This window comes from Plutella xylostella, chromosome 9, assembly GCF_932276165.1.
Source record: "Plutella xylostella chromosome 9, ilPluXylo3.1, whole genome shotgun sequence".
Lineage (NCBI taxonomy): Eukaryota > Metazoa > Arthropoda > Insecta > Lepidoptera > Plutellidae > Plutella > Plutella xylostella.
Window position 1 is genome coordinate 4142139 of NC_063989.1, and position 20684 is coordinate 4162822.

General features: G+C 39.2%; 4 protein-coding genes across 4 annotated transcripts; 3 read left to right on the forward strand and 1 right to left on the reverse strand.

Annotated features, from left to right (window-relative positions):
- The first annotated feature begins 52 nt into the window (after positions 1–52).
- On the forward strand, positions 53–3604 carry LOC105393126 (protein disulfide-isomerase A4). Its single transcript, XM_011564858.3, has 6 exons — positions 53–264; positions 376–561; positions 757–895; positions 2159–2320; positions 2738–2863; positions 3186–3604. Exons 1-6 carry the CDS (start codon positions 132–134, stop codon positions 3388–3390), a joined length of 951 nt encoding a protein of 316 aa, XP_011563160.3. The 5' UTR covers positions 53–131; the 3' UTR covers positions 3391–3604.
- A 352-nt stretch (positions 3605–3956) lies between these two features.
- LOC119691037 (ELMO domain-containing protein 2) lies at positions 3957–5941 on the reverse strand. The gene is made up of 2 exons (XM_038107447.2): positions 5284–5941; positions 3957–5117 (listed from the first exon to the last, which is right to left on the reverse strand). The coding sequence occupies exons 1-2, from the start codon at positions 5800–5802 to the stop codon at positions 4695–4697; spliced, it is 942 nt and encodes a 313-aa protein (XP_037963375.1). The 5' UTR covers positions 5803–5941; the 3' UTR covers positions 3957–4694.
- Positions 5942–6902: 961 nt separating this feature from the next.
- Positions 6903–9800, forward strand: LOC119690847 (striatin-interacting protein 1). The gene has a single exon (XM_038106917.2). The coding sequence runs from the start codon at positions 7021–7023 to the stop codon at positions 9481–9483; it is 2463 nt and encodes an 820-aa protein (XP_037962845.2). The 5' UTR covers positions 6903–7020; the 3' UTR covers positions 9484–9800.
- A 588-nt stretch (positions 9801–10388) lies between these two features.
- LOC105397746 (abl interactor 2-like) lies at positions 10389–20537 on the forward strand. The gene is made up of 9 exons (XM_048622935.1): positions 10389–10507; positions 10727–11180; positions 12463–12648; positions 13073–13194; positions 13801–13882; positions 17613–17686; positions 18124–18249; positions 18698–18797; positions 19295–20537. The coding sequence occupies exons 2-9, from the start codon at positions 10748–10750 to the stop codon at positions 19456–19458; spliced, it is 1287 nt and encodes a 428-aa protein (XP_048478892.1). The 5' UTR covers positions 10389–10507; positions 10727–10747; the 3' UTR covers positions 19459–20537.
- The last annotated feature ends 147 nt before the right edge of the window (positions 20538–20684 follow it).

Below are 20684 nucleotides of genomic sequence, written 5' to 3' on the forward strand. Positions count from 1 at the left end.
TTATTCTGAGATTTTTCTTTAATAATCTGTGATTCTAAATTTGACAGTTCACTTTTTATACTTTCGTGTGTTGATGAGAAGTTTTTAGCATTGGATTTTTTAGTATTTTTCGCGAAAAGTAAATTAAAATCATGCAGATAAATTTATCATTGCTCTTTCTTTTAGTTTGTCTATTTACGGCTCACAGCCAAAACTTAGAAAGTGTTAGTGATGACGACCTACTGCAGCTGATAAAACAGAAAGAAAAACTTATAGTTTTCTTCAGTAAGTAGCTTTTCTATGAACACTACAAGTATTTCCCTACCAATATCTATTATACTACAAAATTATACCATGTATCTTTTGTCACAAACATTGTAAACTTCGTACTTACAGCAAAACCGAGCTGTGAAACATGTTTGAAGTTCGAACAGCAGTTGAACGGCATCCACGAGGAGTTGACGCAGCAAGTGGGCGCGGAGACCGTGCGCACAGAGAACAGCCACCTCGCGCGCCTCTACAACCCCACCAAGGAACCAGCCATCGTCTTCTTCAGGCATGGCATCCCTCTTCTGTATAGTGGTATGTTTTAGTTCTATTTTTGATTCCATTACATAGTTGGGGGAGGATTTGCAGATCCTGATTTTATTGGTACACACATTTTAATAAAATTATCTTATACATATTTTTAAACCTTACTTACACTTTTTACTGCATTTCATTATAGAAAATAAGTAGGTACATGATTTGAAACAAGTCTTAAATTAAAATTTTCAGGAGAACCAGATGCAAATGAGATTTATGAGTACTTTGAGAAGAACAAAACTCCAGCAGTGAAAGAGTTAACTGACAAGATATTTGAACACATGACACAGGCAGCCACGGGGGCCACCACGGGAGACTGGTTTGTCATGTTGTGAGTATTCACATCTTGTTTTACCTGAAGAATGCTTCACCTTAATTGTAATCTGTGTCATGAGTTACATGCTCCCCATTTATGACCACACATATTTTAAATTATGTTGAAGGCTATGAATAACAATACCTGTTGAAGGTAACAAAATATTACAAAAATTCTATCTATAAAGTAAAGTGAAATATTTCTAAATCATAGGTCCATAGCCTATTAAATATATTTTTTTACTAATTACACATTTTGCTGATTTTGAAGCAATATACATAGTAATGATTTTATCAAAATTTTATGAATTCAGATTAGTACAATAAATAGGATGTAATATTCTAATAAATCAAATTTCTGTCAATATATTTTTTATGTTATCATTATCACAGTAACCTACTAATTGGAGACTCTAAAATACCTAATTAGTTTTATCATATCTTTATTTTATTGAAGCAATAAAATTATAGTAAGTATAAATATTATAATGTGACCTTCAATAATCCAGAGATAAGGAATGCATTGTAGAAGTACTTACACAATTTTGCCCTCATTAAATTGTTATGAAAATGATTATTAAGTTTAAGTGTGGGGATATGGAATATTGAGTGTTGCAATTTAATATGGATGATTAAGAAAGAGGGCTGCTGTTTCCCTGACTGAAAGTGTCCTTAGTCATGATTCATCCAAATGGTTTCAGGCTTTTAATATAATAGAAAGTATGCACTCATTATAATTACCAGATTTTACGCAAAACCTGTAATCTGAATAATAGAGAGATGCTTCCAGGCACATGGTAAATACCTACAAGTGCTCAACACAATAATATTTTATCCTGCCCAGGAATCGAACCTGTGACCCCTAGTTATGTCATTGTAAAAAGTTAAATCAATGGGGAGCAAAAGGCTAAGCTAATTCCAGATCTCACCATTTCGAGTAGGCCCATTTCCCAGTTCTAATTGGTTAGTTCAGTTGCAATATGTAATTGGTCAGAACCTGAAAGGCCTCCTTGATAGTGTTGCCAAAGTTTCACTTGGTTTTCTACCTCATTACTAAAGGTACCCTGTATTGCTCACATTGCAGCTAAACGTAGTATTAAGGCGGGAATATACGTGTCGTGTCGTGACGCTATCGGTTTCATACATTTAATATGGTGAGGGATATATTTGCATATCGTATCGCGACACTATATGCGAAATATACGAAACCGATTGCTTATGGCTCCTCACGACACGACACTTAACTGTGCCGGGATATTTATTTTGTCTATGCTTGCAGCTACGGCGCCTCATGCGTGGAGTGCCAGCGGCTGCACGCGGTGTGGGAGGGCGTCGGGGCGACGCTCCGCGGCAGGGTGAACGTGGCGCGCGTGGACGCCGCGCTCGCCGGCGCGCTCACGGCCAAGAGGTTCCATGTCACCAAGCTGCCGACTTTCTTGTTGTGAGTACTGGGTTTGAGAATAAAAATGAGTTGTGTGCAGATGTTGGCTTGTGCAAAGATGTTTCAAGGAAGTTCTTAGTATAAGTAGCTGCAATATTTATTGATAGTGATTTGATTGATTATATCATCATCATCTTCAGCCTATAGCAGTCCACTGCTGGACGTAGGCCTCTCCCAAAGCACGCCACCCGATTATAATATATCTATTTTATTAAAATCCCTAACTCGCTTTCAACTCTCCTATATTAAGGAATTTGATACAATACCAAGTCTATCTTAAATTTAAAGTCCATCCATAATCCTGAAAGTACAATAAACAAAAACACCCAGGATAATTGAAAAGTGTAAACGATAGGGTCACAAAATCCTAGAGAGGTAAATTTATGTCTGTCTTTATAAGTTCCCATTTGTTTTCAGCTTCCGCCTCGGCAAGGTGTACAAGTACGATCTGCCGAAGCACGACGTCAAGTCGTTTGTGTCGTTCGCGCAGGACTGGTACAAGAACGCCAAGTCTGACCCCGTGCCGCTGCTCGCCTCGCCATTGTAAGTTTGTTTTACTTTGTTATTTTTATGTGGAAATGTGTTTGGGACCCTTGTCTACTGCCTTACCTACCTAACCTACATTATATTGTATGTATTTCAAATACTTTCAGTTATTCTAAAAAAACATAAGAGCGCGCCCTGGAATGAATACAGCGTACTCAGCATCTCAATGGTTTCTTTGCCATTGGTATAAATGAATTAGATTTGCTTTACTACATTTAAGGATTCGACGACCCACGACCTCTCGAATGAGATAGTCTTATTTCGTAGCGCCACCACGGCTTTTGTGGTCAGCGTGTCATACCTTTTTATTTATTTTCAGTGACGAAATCGTAGACTGGTGCGTGCAGATGATAAAGTTTGCCGTTGAATTGGGTTTGAAAATTCTCAATGAGCATCCGTGGATCTGGCAGATAGGAGTGGGGGGCTTCGGCATGGTGGTGATCACAGGCGTCATCGCACTCCTGAAGGCGCAGGCCAGCCGGCCGCGGCCCGCTGACACTAAGAAGGATAAGAAGAGCAAGTAATGCTTAAGGAGCTACTATGATAGCAAATTTCCTTACACATTATTTCGATTGTGGAAAGATAGTTTAGGAAATATAATTCATCTAATGAAAGTTGATGTCGTAGGCATTGTTTAGATGTTTTCTAAATAATTAACAATATCCTATCTGCATTTAATTTAATAATAAGTACCTAAGTGTAATTGCATAATACTACTACATAATACTGTGCTGTGTGTATAAAAACATACCCCCTTATTCATAGAGAAGTTACAGAACATTTTAACTAATAAACTGTTTTGTCCCTCTCCGACAAAGTACAATTTGTTCTTTGACAGAGAGGGACAAAACAGTTTATTAGTTAAAACGTATTGTAACTTTTCTATGAATAAGGGGGATAGTATTTAATGTAATTCCGTCCAAATTCTAAATTATTTACCTACTTATTATTTATTTTTTATTTGATGACTTTTATATTTTAAATGCTTAGTACAAAGTATAGCATTAGAAAGTGTAATATTTCATAATAACTAAATAGTGTATATTTATGTAATATTTTGTATTCATTTATAAGGAAATAAAAAATATTATTTTGTAAAGTAAATTTTCCCTTTTATTTCATGTGCAATAGGTCCCTTCATATACTAATACAACATTTAAAACACTTGCTATATAGCTAAAAATAAAAGTAGAGCTATCAATGGCAATACAAGTAAAATAAAGACTTGTGATAGAAGAAGCTGTCCATCTAATGAATAAACAATAAAACCCTGTACGTTTTATTATCACTCACTGAAGTATAGAATTACATCTGTACCTAATATTTTCACACTCCAGGATAAATCATTAACACTTTCCAACTTTGTTAATAGGTTAGGTACTAATACAAATTTACTATAAGTTTTGTCCCTTGAGCAGGCCGTACACGTTCCGGTGTACGGGTGAGGTCTGTCTGTGCAGGTATGCCACCATGTGTGTTGCTCTGTGCTAAGAGACTGCACAGTTCTCCTCTCCACACAAATTCAAGTATGCCTGCACAGGCAGACCTCTTTGGTTGACCTGAGTGTATGTGGTTGCCAACTCATTACAATCATGCATATTTTCAAAATATTTAAACCTATATTTACCATTAAAAAAGTGAGTATGCAGATTAAATAATAAATAACTTGTGGTCAAATAATGTGTGTATTAAATTACATACATACTATAATTATTATATCTAGCCGACTTTACTGTTGTGAGTGTGAGACTAGTGAGTGTACAAAATATTATGTGATGTAGCTTGTGAGAGACTTTAAACATTAAACAGATCTAAAATAAGTAGTTGTTTAAATAGTGTCAACCTCTAAATTTATTCTAAATACCGATGCTGGATCAGCCATTTCCATTCTTATACAATTTTCAAACTTCTTAAAAATTACAGAAAATTCCATAATATTTTTTGGTTTTGACTCTATCCAGAGTTTGTCAAATTCATAAAACAAGTAACAGTAAAATCTATGAAACAACTTGATATCTGGCAAGTCATTTTTAGCATTGAACATGTAGGTTTTGGCTGATCCATCTTTCAGTAGGTAATATGCCATGGATGTGAGATTTATGCCGACAATGGCAAATGTATATCCATAGCTGGGGTGGTGGGAGTGGCTGAGGACATGGCTGGAGGCTTGAGGGTATTCTGTGGCAAAGAATAGAAGGTTCTCCAGGCCTAGCAGGCCCATTCCACGGAAGTCAGTTTTAGGGTCATCTCCCTGGAAATAAAATTACATAACCATAAAATATCTTTCACAATCATTTTCTATCACCATATAATGAAATCCAAAATCTGTTCCTGTATGTTAAACTGCAATCATAATAGGTTATCTGGTACAGGTTACATACACAGAAAGATTAGGGAAAAGCTGAAGAAGTATTAACCTGAAATCCAATATGCTGCCATTGTTTAGTGACTCGTGCTTCTAACTCTTCATTGGGGACCAGTAGTGACCACAATTTTAGTAATTTCTGTTCATGGCTTGCATCATTGCTGTCGTACTGAATCTTCCTCATTTCCTCAACTTCTTCTTTTAATTGTCTGTAGCTCCATATTTGTTGTAGGCATCTTCGGAATGACACAATGAATGGGGAGTGCAGTTTAGGATTGATTTTCTTCACTCTCATGATGATGCTAAGTGCTGGGTCGACCACATCTTGGACTCCCGCTAGAAGGAACCTTCGCTCTATTACCAATGAGTCGAAGTAGGAAACCACCTCTTTGACTTCCCGAGTCCTTGATAGGGTTAAAGATTTCTCAACTTTACAAGTTCTCGGGGCCCCTGCTTTTTCGCCATAGCAGATCCTTTGTAGCTCACATAAACAAGTCGTTTTCCGAAGGAACCATTTAACGAATGGTCTCAGATACCATTGCACTAATGCCCAAAAGTTGAAGAATATCATATTGGTAAACCGGTATTGGTCTATTCTTTGCGTTTCATCAAAATTTCATTTTGTTTCGATTTGGTTGTCATGGCAAAAGAAAGAAAACGCTACGGCTACGCTGGATTCCGCTGGAAAAGCGGCGCAGCGCACAAATTAAATTTCTCTAGCTATCTGTCAAATCAATGCACAGACTAACTACTAGACATAATGTCAATGTCAAACCACAGAGTACATTATTTATACTGTGTCAAACTTTTGAACACAGAACACTAAATTCCATAGATCCATAGATGGAAAATTGTTTTTTTTTTACATGGAACCATCTATAAAAAACGAGGCTAGCTCGGTGTGGCTGGCTCAAGGCTGGCTCTTCTCATTAGAGATGTATTTATGCTCCTTGGGCTGGCTTGAACTTTGAAGAAAAGGAAGATAAAGAAGTAGGTAGCAATAAAATATTTGATTTCAAGTAGCTTCCCCAAATCTCAGAACAAGTTCACATCGACCTCGATTCACAGATATTTTTTACAACTCTCAGTCCTCTACTCTGTGAAACATAAGTCGCTAGTGATGTTCTAAAACTTAAATTTATACCTAGTCGATAAAATATTTTTTGATTTATGATATCCTGATTTAAGTAGGTATATTGATTTTACTTAATTTTTTTGGCTTTTGATATATTTGTGATATATTGTTTCGGTTTCCAATCTCGATCTTTTAGGTACACATAACATACATTTCTCTAGTAATGAACCTACCGTAAAATATAAAGAAAAAAAAAGATAAAATACTCTTTATACACAAAAACAGAAACAGTTTCACAAACATAGAAAAGAAAATAAATAGTACAATCGGCGGACTTATTACTAAAAGTAATCTCTTCCAGACAACCACATTGAAAGGAAATATAAAGTATAAAGAAAGATAACAATAAGACAAGATAATAATAAGACAAGATATAATGTCCTTTTAAAAACCTTGAGGGCTCTACATGGCAATCCGCTTGATTTTCATACTCGGCACAGCTGTTTTGTAATTATCGATAACTATTAAAATTGTCATTTTCTAATATAGTGGGAACGTCACTAGTTCGTTCATTTTGACTTTGTATTGTTGTTTTCTAAATTCAATAATTCAATTTCCAATAATTCCAATTCTCTGTGCGGTGATCAAATCATGACTTCAATCTAATGTACCATATGCGCGCCGCATAGTGTATTCACATAGGGATACACAGTAATGGGAACAAACGGCAACGGCCGTCGTGGAGGTACAAAACTGACTGACTTACGCCGCCCCATGGAAGAGGGAGATTGCGTGAACGACATGGAGAGTCCGGAGCTGGACTTCGTGTACGACGACTGCGACTCGCAGGCCAACGAGATCGCCGAGCTGTACAGCTACACGGAGCATCCCGAGTTCCAGCTCAACGTGAAGGCGTTCGAGGACGTGATGGAGGAGTTCGGGTTCCCGCCGAGCTGGGGCCGGCTGGCGCGCGGGCAGCAGGCGGCCGTGGTGGAGCGCCTGCTGGAGCAGCTGGACGTGGCGCTGGCGGGCGTGCGGCTGCGCGCGGCGCGCTGCGTGCTGTACCTGGCGCAGGGCTGCTGGGCCGAGGCGCAGTCCGACGCCGAGCAGCAGCGCGCCGCCCGCGCCAACATCATGCAGCTCTACGAGATGGGCGTCTTCACCGCGTTTGTCGAACTACTCAACCTCGAAATTGTTAGGAGTAGCTCGGCCAATGCTTCCAGGAAGCTGGCTGAAACTCTAGCCGAGTCTACCAACTTGAAGGTGTCTACTAACTTGAGAGTGATTTTGTCTGTGCTCTATTTGATAACTGAACACATGAGAACTGAAAAGGATAAGCCTGATTCAGAATATGCTGACTTGGTAAAGAATTTCAAGGAGGAGCTCGGGACACCATTTGGAGATGAACTGTTGCCGGTGAAGCTGCTGAGCATGGTGGCCCACCTGTGCGCCGGCACCACGCCACACTTTCCTATGAAGAAAGTACTGTTGTTGCTGTGGAAAATTTTGCTAGTCTTCCTTGGAGGATCAAAAGAACTCAAAGCTAGGAAAGCATATCTCCGTGAAAAGGCTGGGCTGCCACCCTTATCAGAAGATACACTAGAAATAATTAAAGGGATGAGAGCCAGCTCACCCCCTCCCAGTGCAGCAGATATGCTGGAAAATCAAAACCCAGCTCAAAGGAAGATGAAAGAATCTGAAAGAGCTCTAAGAAGACAAACTTTCATGAAGCAAACATCATTGGATGAATCAGATGAACAAATTTATGTTGATAAGGAGGAAACTGGAAATGGTTCTGAGGATTATTCAATGGAATTTCAGGATATAAACAATACACAAAATCCCAACAACTGTGCCTACTACATGTACTTCAAACAGTTTGACAGCCCTCCACCCCCACCGCCACTCCCGAGAAGCCTGCCATGGCAGTCCAAAGTACGCCAGAGAGATATTGACATGTTCCTAGAAATTGTAAGAGTAAAGTTTGTGGGGTACTCTCTTCCTGGTGACCGCTCAACTATTGCTGGGCTGCCACAGCCCATACATGAAGGTATAGAAATACTGAAAAAACACATGTACACAAGTTTGTCAGAGCTGCAAATAGACAGGGAAATGGAAATAGCTCGTAGTCCACTCACCAGGGGAGAGAAGGAAGTGGAGGAGACCGAGGCGGAGATCCTGTACAAGGCCATGCTCCCCAACCTGCCGCAGTACATGATTGCTCTCCTGAAGATCCTGCTGGCGGCCGCACCCACCTCCACCGCCAAGAACTACTCCATCAACATCATGGCAGACATATTACCAGAGGAAATGCCCATGACAGTCCTACAGTCACTGAAACTAGGCATTGACATCAACAGACACAAGGAAATCATTGTAAAGGCAGTCACAGCAATACTATTGCTCTTACTAAAGCATTTCAAACTAAATCACATCTACCAGTTTGAGTTCATGTCCCAGCATCTAGTATATGCCAACTGTATGCCATTGGTGTTAAAGTTCTTCAACCAAAACCCCTTACCGTATGTTGGCGCCAAAAACAATATTCCAATTTTCGATTTCCCAGCTTGTGTTATTGGGGAACAGCCAGAGTTAACTAAAGAATGCTTAGACATTGGAGAGACAGGTGTCCCATACTCTTGGAGAAATGTATTTTCCTGCATCAACCTTTTGAGAATCCTGAACAAACTGACCAAATGGAAGAATGCTAGGATCATGATGCTGGTTGTGTTCAAGAGTGCGCCAATATTAAAGCGCACACTGAAGGTGAGGCATGCTTTGATGCAGTTTTATGTATTGAAGCTACTAAAAATGCAGACTAAATATTTGGGTAGACAGTGGAGGAAAACGAATATGAAGACCATCAGTGCAATCTACTCTAAGGTCCGCCATAGGCTTAATGACGACTGGGCGTTTGGGAACGACGTCGACGCGCGGCCCTGGGACTTCCAGGACGAGGAGTGTGCTCTGAGGCTGAACGTGGACCGGTTCAACTCGCGGCGGTATGGCACTGGCGCGGAGCAGGAGCTGGACCTCACCCCGGTGGATACTGATCTCAACAGCATCATGGAGACCTGCGCGGACCTCGAGGAGGAGTTCAAGGACAACTACGAGTTGTGGCTCGATCAAGAAGTGTATAACAATGAAATCAACTGGGATGTGCTAATAACAGCTTAGAGCTTCACACTGTTTTTATACATATTTTACTTTTGTTTAAAAACTTACTAAAATCTAACAATTATAGCTATTATATGCATTATGTTAAGCATGTTAGGATCGTATAGTTGCGTTGTGTGTAGAAAAAGTAGATTCATGATCATGTTATTTATACCTATTATGAATTTATTATACATAGCATTAACCTTTGTGAAAGTAGGAAGTTATTTCATAATTTTAACAGATTTTAGGATTATACATAGGTACATATTCCTACTTGTGTGTGGTGATAAAGCAATCTCTACGAATAAATTACTTATATGTGAACCAAAAACTCATAAAAATACCTTATTTTCGCCCTAACATAATCCCTTTAGTGAAAACCTATAGGTACCTACTTTATTATTATATGTATGTATACATTAGGGGAATGAAAATGTAAACATATACTTACCTAAAAGTATGTTTTTGTAAAAATCTATCTGGGTAATCTAAGGTGAGATTGCGGGTTCGATTCCCGGCTTAGTTTGGTGCAAGGAACTTAAGTTCTTCTCTAACTAGAAGGTTTGGTGGCATAACATAGCCGTGGGATTGGGATAACTTGATTAGTTACTGGAATCTCCTCTTAGTACTTATAATACATCGAAGTAGAAAAAAAAGCTGAAGGTATCTCGCTAACTAAAAACTCTTGTTTTCATTAGTTATATTTCATTGTGCTCCATCATGCACAAGGTACCTATCTTACATCTACATACAAAGTACAGTCCTATAACACTGACATTAAAGAGTGCGATTTTGCATTAATCACATCGATTAAATAAATTCCACTTCCGTTGTCAGGACTTCATAGTTTTACTATACTTAGTTACTACTTTCGAGAATCTATTCGATCCTCATTACTAAAACTATGGTGGCAACACTGTTATAGACCATAGACAAGACAGATAGAAATGTCAAAAGTCTTGTGTTGTGTGTAGATTTGCTGAGGTTTTGTGTTTGTTTGTTCCCTTTTATTTCCCTGATTATACAATAAATAAATAGAAAGGTATGGTCAATAGAATTACATTTATGTTAGCAATTATAATTTTAACTGATTAGCCCTAAATACTTGGTCGTTTAGAAGTTTTTCGATGACAAATGTTTACCCTAGAATCTCAAACCAACGCCTAATCTACAATAATTTCGAGTGACTTTTTAGATCCAAATGCTATAATACAAGCTTGTGGTTGTCTGCTACCTAAGCTAATTATATTTATATTTTAAGGTGGTGTAATCCTGCAGAACCATGGCGGAACTAGCGGCCTTACTGCAGACGGAAATCCCCGAGGGGCGAAGTCACTTGACCGACAGCCACACCAACCTGGAGCGGGTCGCGGAGTACTGCGAGGCCAACTACTTCCAGTCAGAAAACAAGCGCCTCGCGTTGGAAAGCACCAAGAATTACACTACTCAATCTCTAGCCAGTGTTGCGTATCAGATCAACACACTGGCATACAATTTTCTGCAACTGTTGGAGTTGCAAACTATGCAGTTGGCGGAGATGGAGGGCCAGATGAACCACATCGCGCAGACTGTGGCCATCCACAAGGAGAAGGTGGCTCGCCGGGAGATTGGCGTGCTGACGGCTAACAAGGTGACCAACAGGCAGTACAAGATCATTGCTCCAGCTAACCCGGAGAAGCCCATCAAGTATGTTAGGAAGAGCATTGACTATACAGGTGTGTAATTATATCATTGTAATCATCTTGTAATTTGCAAATGCTATTATATACCCACCCTGAATGATTGTATTAGAGGTGACTCACTATTTGTTTCCAAGACTTCTTAGTGTCATGTTGACTATACAAGTATACAGGCTAACCTTTGGCTAACAATAAAAGTTGTAAAAGTATGGATCTAACAAATTGTGATAGAACTTATTATTTCTGTAAGTTTTGACAAATGTGATGTGATTGACATTCAGACACAACAGCATCATCATTATCTACTAAGTATGGTTCTCAAGAATGGAAGATATCCACAGTTTTAAACTGTCATACCTATAAAAACCTATTAAACAGGGAAGCAAATAATAAAGGGTGCCTGACAGTGGAAGTGCTATCATCATCACCAAGCCAAAGTCTCTCAACACAACTGCTCATAGTAAACATACATATTTGCACAATCATAAAAACAACCTATCTTTCTCTTTATTGAAAAATCACGCCTCAATGAAGTAAAAACCTGGTTCTACCTTTTTAGGCCTAAGATTTATTAGCCTAATCTCGTATTGCATAGTAACGTTTGGTCAAAGGCTCGTTTCGCCGAAAATCGTATGGATTAAATCTCGTTTAGTAAAAAGTAATTTCGCATAATCTTGTTTAGCGTAATAATTGTATGGCCAAATCTTGAATAGACTAATAATGCTATGGCATAGGTTTATACAAAGTAATAATATTCGTTTGGCTTTAACTTTGACGGAGCGACGGAGCGTCTCCATACATAGGGCAAACTGGTGCCTTATATTGTTTCCGCTGTTTGGAAAACGCTCCGCTCCGCTTCGTTATGACGAACATGTGCACCTAATACGCTCCTCCTCGCTTTGCTCGTCGTCGCACCTATCTTTAGGTTTCGATCCCATGGGGTTTGTATAATAATATAATGCTCGTTAACTTTCGATTTTTTTATCATTTAATATCATGTTTCTCGGAATTTAGGAGAAAAACACCACAATTGGTGAATTTACTACATACTTAATATATTATTTATTAAGATAACATTAGGGGAATCAAGATTATACATAGGTATAAACGAACATAAATTTGAGAAAACGAGACTTAGGTGTTTCAAGATTGTGCCTAAAGAGCTTTAGACGAAACGAGCCTTATGCCATTTAAGTCTTGGCAAAGTAATGATTCGACCAAAAAAGTTTAGACCATACGAGTTATGCGAAACGAGTTTTGGGAAATAAAGATTAGGCGAGATGAGGGGAACCCTAAAAACCTATCCACCCACCCCCAGCTCTAGACGAGATCGGTCACGGCGCGCGCTGGGCGCTGGGCGGGGCGGGGACGCCTCGCGGGGGCTCCCGGCGAGCGCCCGCCGCCGCGCTGCCCGCGCCCACCACCAAGCCGCCCACGCCGCCCGCCGCCGTGCGCGCCGCCGCCGCCGCCGCAAATACCGGCACGCTGGGACGGGGCACGCTTGGTAAGAGATTACACTCTCTTAGGGTGAGGTTGCATTGGTGCATTGCATCATCGCTGCTATATGCTATTGGTGCATTGCTGAATTTTTTATGACCGTTCCTTTCGGAAGATGCGACGTAACGCAGTAATGTGGCCTCACTCATAAGGAGAAACTCTTCAATCCATGGGAGAGATTATTTCTTCCTTCCATAGACGGTTTCCTTCACTTCTTATAACTAGCCAGTCTGTTATACATATTGGACTGATGTACATTATATTGCTTGATAGAAGCTCTGACCTAGATGACGCAGGTTTCTTGTAGGTACTATTATAAATACAGAATAGATAATAATTAATTATGTCTGAACAGCATTGCCATTATATCGACCTTCCCTTTCCCCAATTTCCATACACTCCACCTAACCCCTGATGTTGTATGGTTGCAGGCAAGTCGTCGCGCGAGTACCGCACGCCGCCGGCCGTGGCGCCGCCGCAGGTGCCGTCGCACTATGCGCCCAACTACCCGCGCCGCCCGCCGCCCTACTCCGCCGCGCCCAACCAGCCACAGGTATGTAATATCTAATATCTTATCATAATAGAAACAAGATTATCTATTCTTGGACCAACAGAGCGCCTACCTCAGCTATTGCAATACCCAGGCCTGTTACTCCAGTTTACTCGGGAGCTAGGCTGGCTGAGCTGAAATCAAGGGGATATGTATGTATGTACAAAGGTTCCACTCGAGAGAGCCACGTACAGGAACTTCACCCCCTATGAGAATAGAATAGAATAGAATACCTTAATAGAAATCATGTATCTTCAAAATGGCGTCTTGCGCTCATAGTCGCATGGCATGTTACAAGGGATCTACAAGGGTATTCTACACATTGTTCTTAATATATTTTACAAGTACAGTCAGCTGCATAAGTAACTATACACTTTTGTACCTTGTCAAACTACCTACATAATCAACTGTCAACGTTTGAATAGGCAGTTTGTGAGGTTGCCTGTATTCTCTGCTGTCTATCCCATACAGCTGTTTTACTACTATCTACATGATTTACAATCTAAATAAGTTTACAATGTAAAGAAACCTTAGACTCGATTAGAAGAGATACTTTGTTTCATGTATAGTCTCTAGTACAAAACATAACCATTTATGATCTGTTGTCAGGTGGGAATGGTGCACCCGAACCAGCACCAGTCCAACTACAGCTCGCAGCAGGACATCATGCACTCCAGCATCAACATGCCGCGTGAGTATCTACTCACGAGATATCTCGACTTAATACAGTGCAGGGAGCACCGGATTCGATACTATTTTCGAATCTACACGAAGGGTCACTTTTACCAAACGCTAAACGTATTTAAATCAAATTTTAAATACATTTTGTACTAACTGACAGACGTATGACAGGCTACAAAATACGTTTAGCGTTTGGTGAAATTCCACCTAACATATGGAAAAAACAAATGTCACTTTTGGAACTAACTATGCCTTACATTTTGACAGTGACAGTTGACGATATACGCAACGTTAAGGGCCCGTACAGGGTGACGTGCCGCGCCAATTTTGGGTTTTCAATGCTCTTCACACAGCACACGCAGTGACACGCACACATGTAAGTTTGCACAGTGGGTCGATAAACTTTTACTCGCCAACTTTATTGACAATTATGTTCAAGTACATTTTGGGTGATTTTAGGGTAAGTAAGTATAATTCTTACTTACACTGGTAGGCACCAGGAAAGAGTAGAAATTAATAGGGGTGCCACTTTACTCTATACTCGGAACCCGATTAGCTTTCTCAAACAAATGTGGTATTTACTTGTAGAAAGGTAACTACAAGTATTAAAGTGTAGATAATAAGTTTCGGGCATCCTCCAGCCAACTGAACCCCGACACGACAAAGCAAAGTAAATACATAGTGTCGCAAAAGGGCTATACTAAGCCAAAAGGGGATGACTCAAGGGGTCATTCTGAACAACTTTTGTTCTACGAGATTTGCAAATTCGCGAAAAAAAATATTCGTTTTCCATGGTAAAAAGTCACATGTCCAACAAAGTTTCTATGAAAAAGGTTTTTTTTTGTTAATTTCCAAAACTCGTAGAGCAAAAGTTCAGAATGACCCCCTGTCTTACTCCTTTTTACCCGACTGCCGAAGGAGGAGGGTAATGTTTTTTGATTGTATGTATGTATATATGTATGTTTGTCTGTTTCTTTGTTCCCTCCTGTAGCCTAAACGGCTTGATAGATTTTGATGTATGAGGTATTGTTAGAAGCGTATTGATGGCGCGATGGCTATAGGCTATGTGACGTTCCATTAAAATGTACATAGCGCCCTCTTGAGGACATAACGTGATGATCGAAAAAATAATAATTCAACTTTGCCGTGTAAGGTATCAAATGAAAGGACTTGATTTTCACATTACAAAAATATGCATATTGAAGGTATTTAAATAACAACACCAAAATTATTGAAATAAAAAATGATCATGAACTACCTACCGACGTAAAATTTCATAAAATAAAAACAACTAAAAAGTTACAAATAAAAAAATACAATTATAAAAAACTAAAAACCTGACTGTACGCTAAAAACATGAAAACGAGTCCCAATGTTAATGGAAAGTATCGCAGGCGGGGACCAACTTGACCGCCACTCAAGCCCGTTTTCTAAGTAACATTCAGCTAAATGGTGAACCCTCTGCTGGTATAATTTGTTTATATACCGCTTTTTCAATACCTGTAAGTACATTTTTTGGCAGCATAATATTTTTACTTAATTTTAGGGTTTCGAACGTCAAAAGAAAAAAAGCAACCGTTATACGATCTCTTTGTTGTCCGTCTGTCTGACTGACTGTCTGTCACCGCCCTTTTTCTCAGAAACGGGTAAAGATATCAAGCTTATATTTCGCATAGATGGGGAGTACCCCAAAAAAAATATTATGGTACTCCCTGTCCCACACAAGTAAATTGGGGCTTATATTTTTTCCAGTTATTTTGATGTGTACCCTTTTTTTTTCTTTGTTGTTTTGTATAAGTATGTGTTTCTTTTCTTTAAATCTGTATTTTTTTTGTTGTTGCTGTCTATGTGTCGAAAAAATGTATCTTTATCTTCAAATCACGCCATCTATCGTTTGTTTTTTTTGTGGCTACTGTCTATAGAAGAAATTCCGTCATTGACAATTTTACGTTACGAATTTATTTTTATTTATTTTATTTTTATTTTTACATTTTCGTGGAGAATCAACAGCATTTTGTTAATAAATAATTATTACTTATGAACACATAACAACTTGATGCCATTAACAGAATGAACTTAGTAAACCCAGTAAACCTAACACATCCAGAGGAAAAACAAAATCTCTTTCTCTCTCTCTGAAAAACATACCTACTTAATAGCCCAAACTCGATGCTTTTAGCTATTAACATCTTTGAAATAAAATTGAGCCACCACCGTGTTACTGCCCTCATCAGATCCTCACGAGACCATACCTTAACCAGCACCAAGAGACTGTATTTTTGATCCCTAACCTAATGTTCGTGCGTATTGTCATCACTTAGATCCATTCGCTATATTCCTGCTCGTCATCAGACCTTTACGAGACTGTAATATCACGAGAATATTGCACACTATCTAATTTAATTTAATGTATTGAATATACTGGAAGAATTATGCTTCCTCAATTTCAAATCAAATTATGTTGGTGTCATAAAAGTTGAAAAAGTGCAATGACAACCAATGTGCAGTGATTTTGTATCAGTACCCGTATTACGAAAAACCGCAGCATATTCTATTCGATAGTCTATTCGAAAGTGCTGTCAACCTGTCAACAACAAAATGGCGGTGTATAGATTTGCGAAAGTTTGACAGCTATCATTCCATAGGTCATTGTCAGAATAATATTATGTACTCTGTGGTCATTCTTTTCGAAACTCATTCGAAAGGTAAAAAGTGTTCGAAAGTGCTGTCAAGTTGACAATAGTCGCACTCGCATTCGATTCTATTCGTTAGCTCGAATTTTCATGATACGGGTACTGTACACGATAAGATCGCGAGCTGTCAGTGCTGCCTAAACCGACGTGACCCTTCTTTGGAGGCCAGCGGCCAACTGAGTCAAACGTCACTTGTGTTTATGATTTTATAACACAGAAAGCCGCCATAGATATTTGTATGAAGATTTGAGGGAAAAAAATTGCTCAAGTTTGGGATTAATTTACACAAAATAAGTGTGTGTTTATTAAAAAACAAGGTATTTAGCGCCTAGTCCAAGCCTTTAACTTTATAATATGATAAAAATCATATGAAAATTCTTTATAATTACGACACAGTTGTTACAATACGGGAGTGTGATTGACTGGTTTTTCTTGATATTCTGAAATTAATTTACAGTTATCCATAATCATTTACTTAAATTCGAATGATTCAGCACCTAGCTAGACTCTTCAACTACCTGTGTGATTTTTTTCGAGGCTGTAGAGCATCATTTACTACATAATTCTATGACAATGCCAACCCTCGATTCCCTATTGCAGACCCTTAACGGAGGATCGAAATTTGTCTCGCGACTCAGGATACATATTTTATACAAGCAGTAAAGCTTGTAGGCAGCATAGTGTATAATCATCTCATAAGACGCTCGGTCCTAGCCCGCTCGTATAAAAAAATAGCATAACACCTTTGCTGTCCAAGAGCCCTCAGATACGAAATGTGGATTGGTAGCTTATTCTAAAAGAAATACACCATCACCATCTACGAGTAGGTACTTTGCCTTTGAAACGTGGAGTTGGACATAGATTATTATAACTTAATTTGAATCAAGTGCGTGTCTACTGTGTACTATATTTGTGGCTTATTCTAAAAGAAATACACCATCATAATCTACGAGTAGGTACTTTGCCTTTGAAACGTGGACACAGATTTTTCTTCAGAACTTATGTTAAATCAAGTACGTGTGTACTATAGCGTGCTTTATCCCGCAGCGCCGCCGTCGCCGCTGATTGGCTCGGACGGCGAGCACAGCCAGCACTCGCAGCAGTTCAGTCTGCCCGGACAGGTGGGTTCCTTAGATTAATCACTCCGAGGACAGCTAAAAGCATTGTTTTGTGGAATATCGTACTCAGTATCATTTTCTTTCATTTTAATAATTGTGTGCATTCAAGGGCAACTGTTAAGAAAATTAATAAGCAACTGTTTTAAAAGTAACTGATTACATGAATTTACATATAGAACATAATAAGTTATACATTATATCTGTATATTTGTTTAAACACAGATATTTGTTCCCGGGTCTTGGATGTGCCCGTAAAATGGCAATAGGCCCGCCCCCTATTACATTGGGACTAACATAACACTCTGGCGAAAAGTGGGTGCAGCAATGCACCTCTGCCTACCCCGCAAGGGAGTACATTAGTACAAGGCGTGAGTGTGTATGTTTTTTTTTATATCTGTATAATACATTTTAATATCTACTGACAATACCATTATTCCCAGCGCGCATCATCTTCATCAACGGGCGGGTCAGCGCGCGGGGGCTCGGTGTCGCCGCCGCTGCCGCCGCCGCCGCTCGACGATGAACTCACGCACGAGGCCTTCGGGCGACCCATGACCGCCTTGCAGGTTAGTTTGTTTGCACAGTCTTCAGGGGAGGGGCAGGGGGTGTGAGTAAATAAATATAAACAAAGTCCATCCAGGAGTTACGACAGCCTGTGTTTGTAAAATTTATTTATTTAACTCTTTATTACACAAATAATATAAAATTACAGTACAAAGGGTGGACTTATTGCTTAAAGAAAAAAAATACATCGCCAGATAGGTACAACATACTTATAACACACTTAACCCTTTGCATCGAAATATCCTTCTACCCAAAGGTTGCCTGGAAGAAATCGCTTTAAGCGATAAGTCCGCCATTTGTACATGTGTTGATTACGTTTTTTCTAATTTGTCCATGTTTTTGTTTATAAATAAAGAATATCTATCTATCTATAATTATTATGTAACTAGGTTTGCTAGCCTGCTTCTTTGCATATTGTAGATATTGACTACCCGTTTCGTCTGTTTCCAGCAAAGCAAGATGGTGGGCCAGTACCCGGGCGCGGTGCCCGCCATCGTGCCCGACGACGACGACCTGCCCGGCTGGGTGCCCAAGAACTACATCGAGAAAGGTACAACACATTCTTCTACTTATGAAAAACACTAGTAAAAATTATGAATGCAATAAATGATTCAGTATATCACCACGGAGGAGCAGTCATAAGTCACGTATTTATAAATATCATCAACTTTAGTCATTATGTGCCTTGGCCCTAAACGTTCCATTCATCCTGGCAAAAACTAACAACTAATCATTTCATCACGGTGACTTACTCTAATCCAACTGCCCCAACTGTTGCCGCGTTAGATACCTATTTTCGTAAATATACCTTACATGCATTATGTTTCCGCCAAAAGTTCTGCATAATTATTATATCCTTTGACGGTACCTGCCGTCAGCAACCGATGGCTGATAATCATATACTTTTATTCCTTTGCTTGTGTATAATTTCTCTCCTCCGAGCGGGTCAGGAACATATGACTCGCCAATTATAGTTGTGGACTTCCTTCTGTTATTTATGTGTTCGTGTGCAATAAAGTATTATCTATCTATCTATTCTCCCCCCAGTGGTGGCGATCTACGACTACTACGCGGACAAGGAGGACGAGCTGTCGTTCCAGGAGAGCGCCGTGATCTACGTGCTCAAGAAGAACGACGACGGCTGGTGGGAGGGCGTCATGGACGCCGTCACCGGACTGTTCCCCGGGAACTATGTTGAACCGACAGTCTGAGAGAGAGAGAGCTACAGCCATTAATATGCATTAGAGGCGATTCTGAAGGCAGGGGGTTTGTTTTGATACTGTCGAAACTAAAATTTGAAATATTTAAAATGAGATTTACCACTAAGAAATTGCTGAATTTAAAATCGGTGTCTTCAGAATCACTGCCAGTATCAGCGGGTTCATCAGTAATCTTCCACACATGGTTTAAAGCCACTCCCGAGGAGCGCCGCTGCCGGCTGCCTTCCTCTGCATCCCGCGAGCGTGATGTAATCCGCTTGCCGCTTGTAAACAATGTGAGTGCAGTGCACTGAATAAAGGTTTAAAAATTTTCTTTCTTCTAAAGATAACTATTCTGACACATACTCAGATACCGCTGCCGGTACCAAGGTGGCATTTTCATTCGCTACCACCTACCACTACAAACCAATTTTGCATTATTGTTAATAGGTCATAACTAATTAGGAGCGCTGGAAATCAGTGATAGTTAGAATTTAATTTATCAGACAGATTCAATGCATAGAAAGCGAAAGTTGCCTTTTGTATTATGCTTAAATGCGCCATGTTTATAACTAAAGAATGAAGAAAAGTAGGAATGAATAAGTCTAGAGTAAGTTATCACCATTGTAAACTGTAGGCTAACACAATAATCGCGTTTTATTTACTACGATAGATGTAAGTCAATTTATAGATATAATACATGATGAAATTATTCGCATTTTTGTTTTATAGTTAGCCGAAAGGGGGAAATCAAACTATAATCTAAACAACTTTTCAAAATTCATGAAAAATAAACAATGTTACGTGACCGACCAAGTTCGTAATTTTTCAAACCATTGAACAATACTTGTTTAGTATTACCTCTTTCGGCTTACTATATCTTTTTGAATACACTGTATATGCCATCTAATATATTTTGTTCTATACATACGTAAGCACTATATACCTTAAATAGCTAGCTATGTTTATACCTAGGTATTATATAAGACTTAATTTTAAGATACTAACAATATATTTATCATTCCTGTGTATAGCATGAAATTGTCTAGAATTTAAAATGTATTCTTACAGATTAAAATATTAACGATAAATATTTTTTTATTCATCATTATTTTATCTCTCATCCCGTTTTAGCACAGAACTACAAAACTGAGTCATTGTTGTGCCTGAAAATGGGAAATACGTAGTGGGAAATGTGGTTGCAATGTTGCTCTTGTGTATTTACTCATACAAGACAG

Excerpts from the sequence above, each read along its gene's own strand:
- LOC105393126 (XM_011564858.3), top strand. The coding sequence starts at position 132 with ATGCAGATAAATTTATCATTGCTCTTTCTTTTAGTTTGTCTATTTACG. Across the intron at positions 265-375 it reads AAAACTTATAGTTTTCTTCA|CAAAACCGAGCTGTGAAACA; the intron begins GTAAGTAGCTTT and ends TCGTACTTACAG. Across the intron at positions 2,864-3,185 it reads CCGCTGCTCGCCTCGCCATT|TGACGAAATCGTAGACTGGT; the intron begins GTAAGTTTGTTT and ends ATTTATTTTCAG.
- LOC119691037 (XM_038107447.2), bottom strand. The coding sequence starts at position 5,802 with ATGATATTCTTCAACTTTTGGGCATTAGTGCAATGGTATCTGAGACCA. Across the intron at positions 5,118-5,283 it reads GGCAGCATATTGGATTTCAG|GGAGATGACCCTAAAACTGA; the intron begins GTTAATACTTCT and ends TTTTATTTCCAG.
- LOC119690847 (XM_038106917.2), top strand. The coding sequence starts at position 7,021 with ATGGGAACAAACGGCAACGGCCGTCGTGGAGGTACAAAACTGACTGAC.
- LOC105397746 (XM_048622935.1), top strand. The coding sequence starts at position 10,748 with ATGGCGGAACTAGCGGCCTTACTGCAGACGGAAATCCCCGAGGGGCGA. Across the intron at positions 11,181-12,462 it reads GAAGAGCATTGACTATACAG|CTCTAGACGAGATCGGTCAC; the intron begins GTGTGTAATTAT and ends ACCCACCCCCAG. Across the intron at positions 18,798-19,294 it reads CAAGAACTACATCGAGAAAG|TGGTGGCGATCTACGACTAC; the intron begins GTACAACACATT and ends TTCTCCCCCCAG.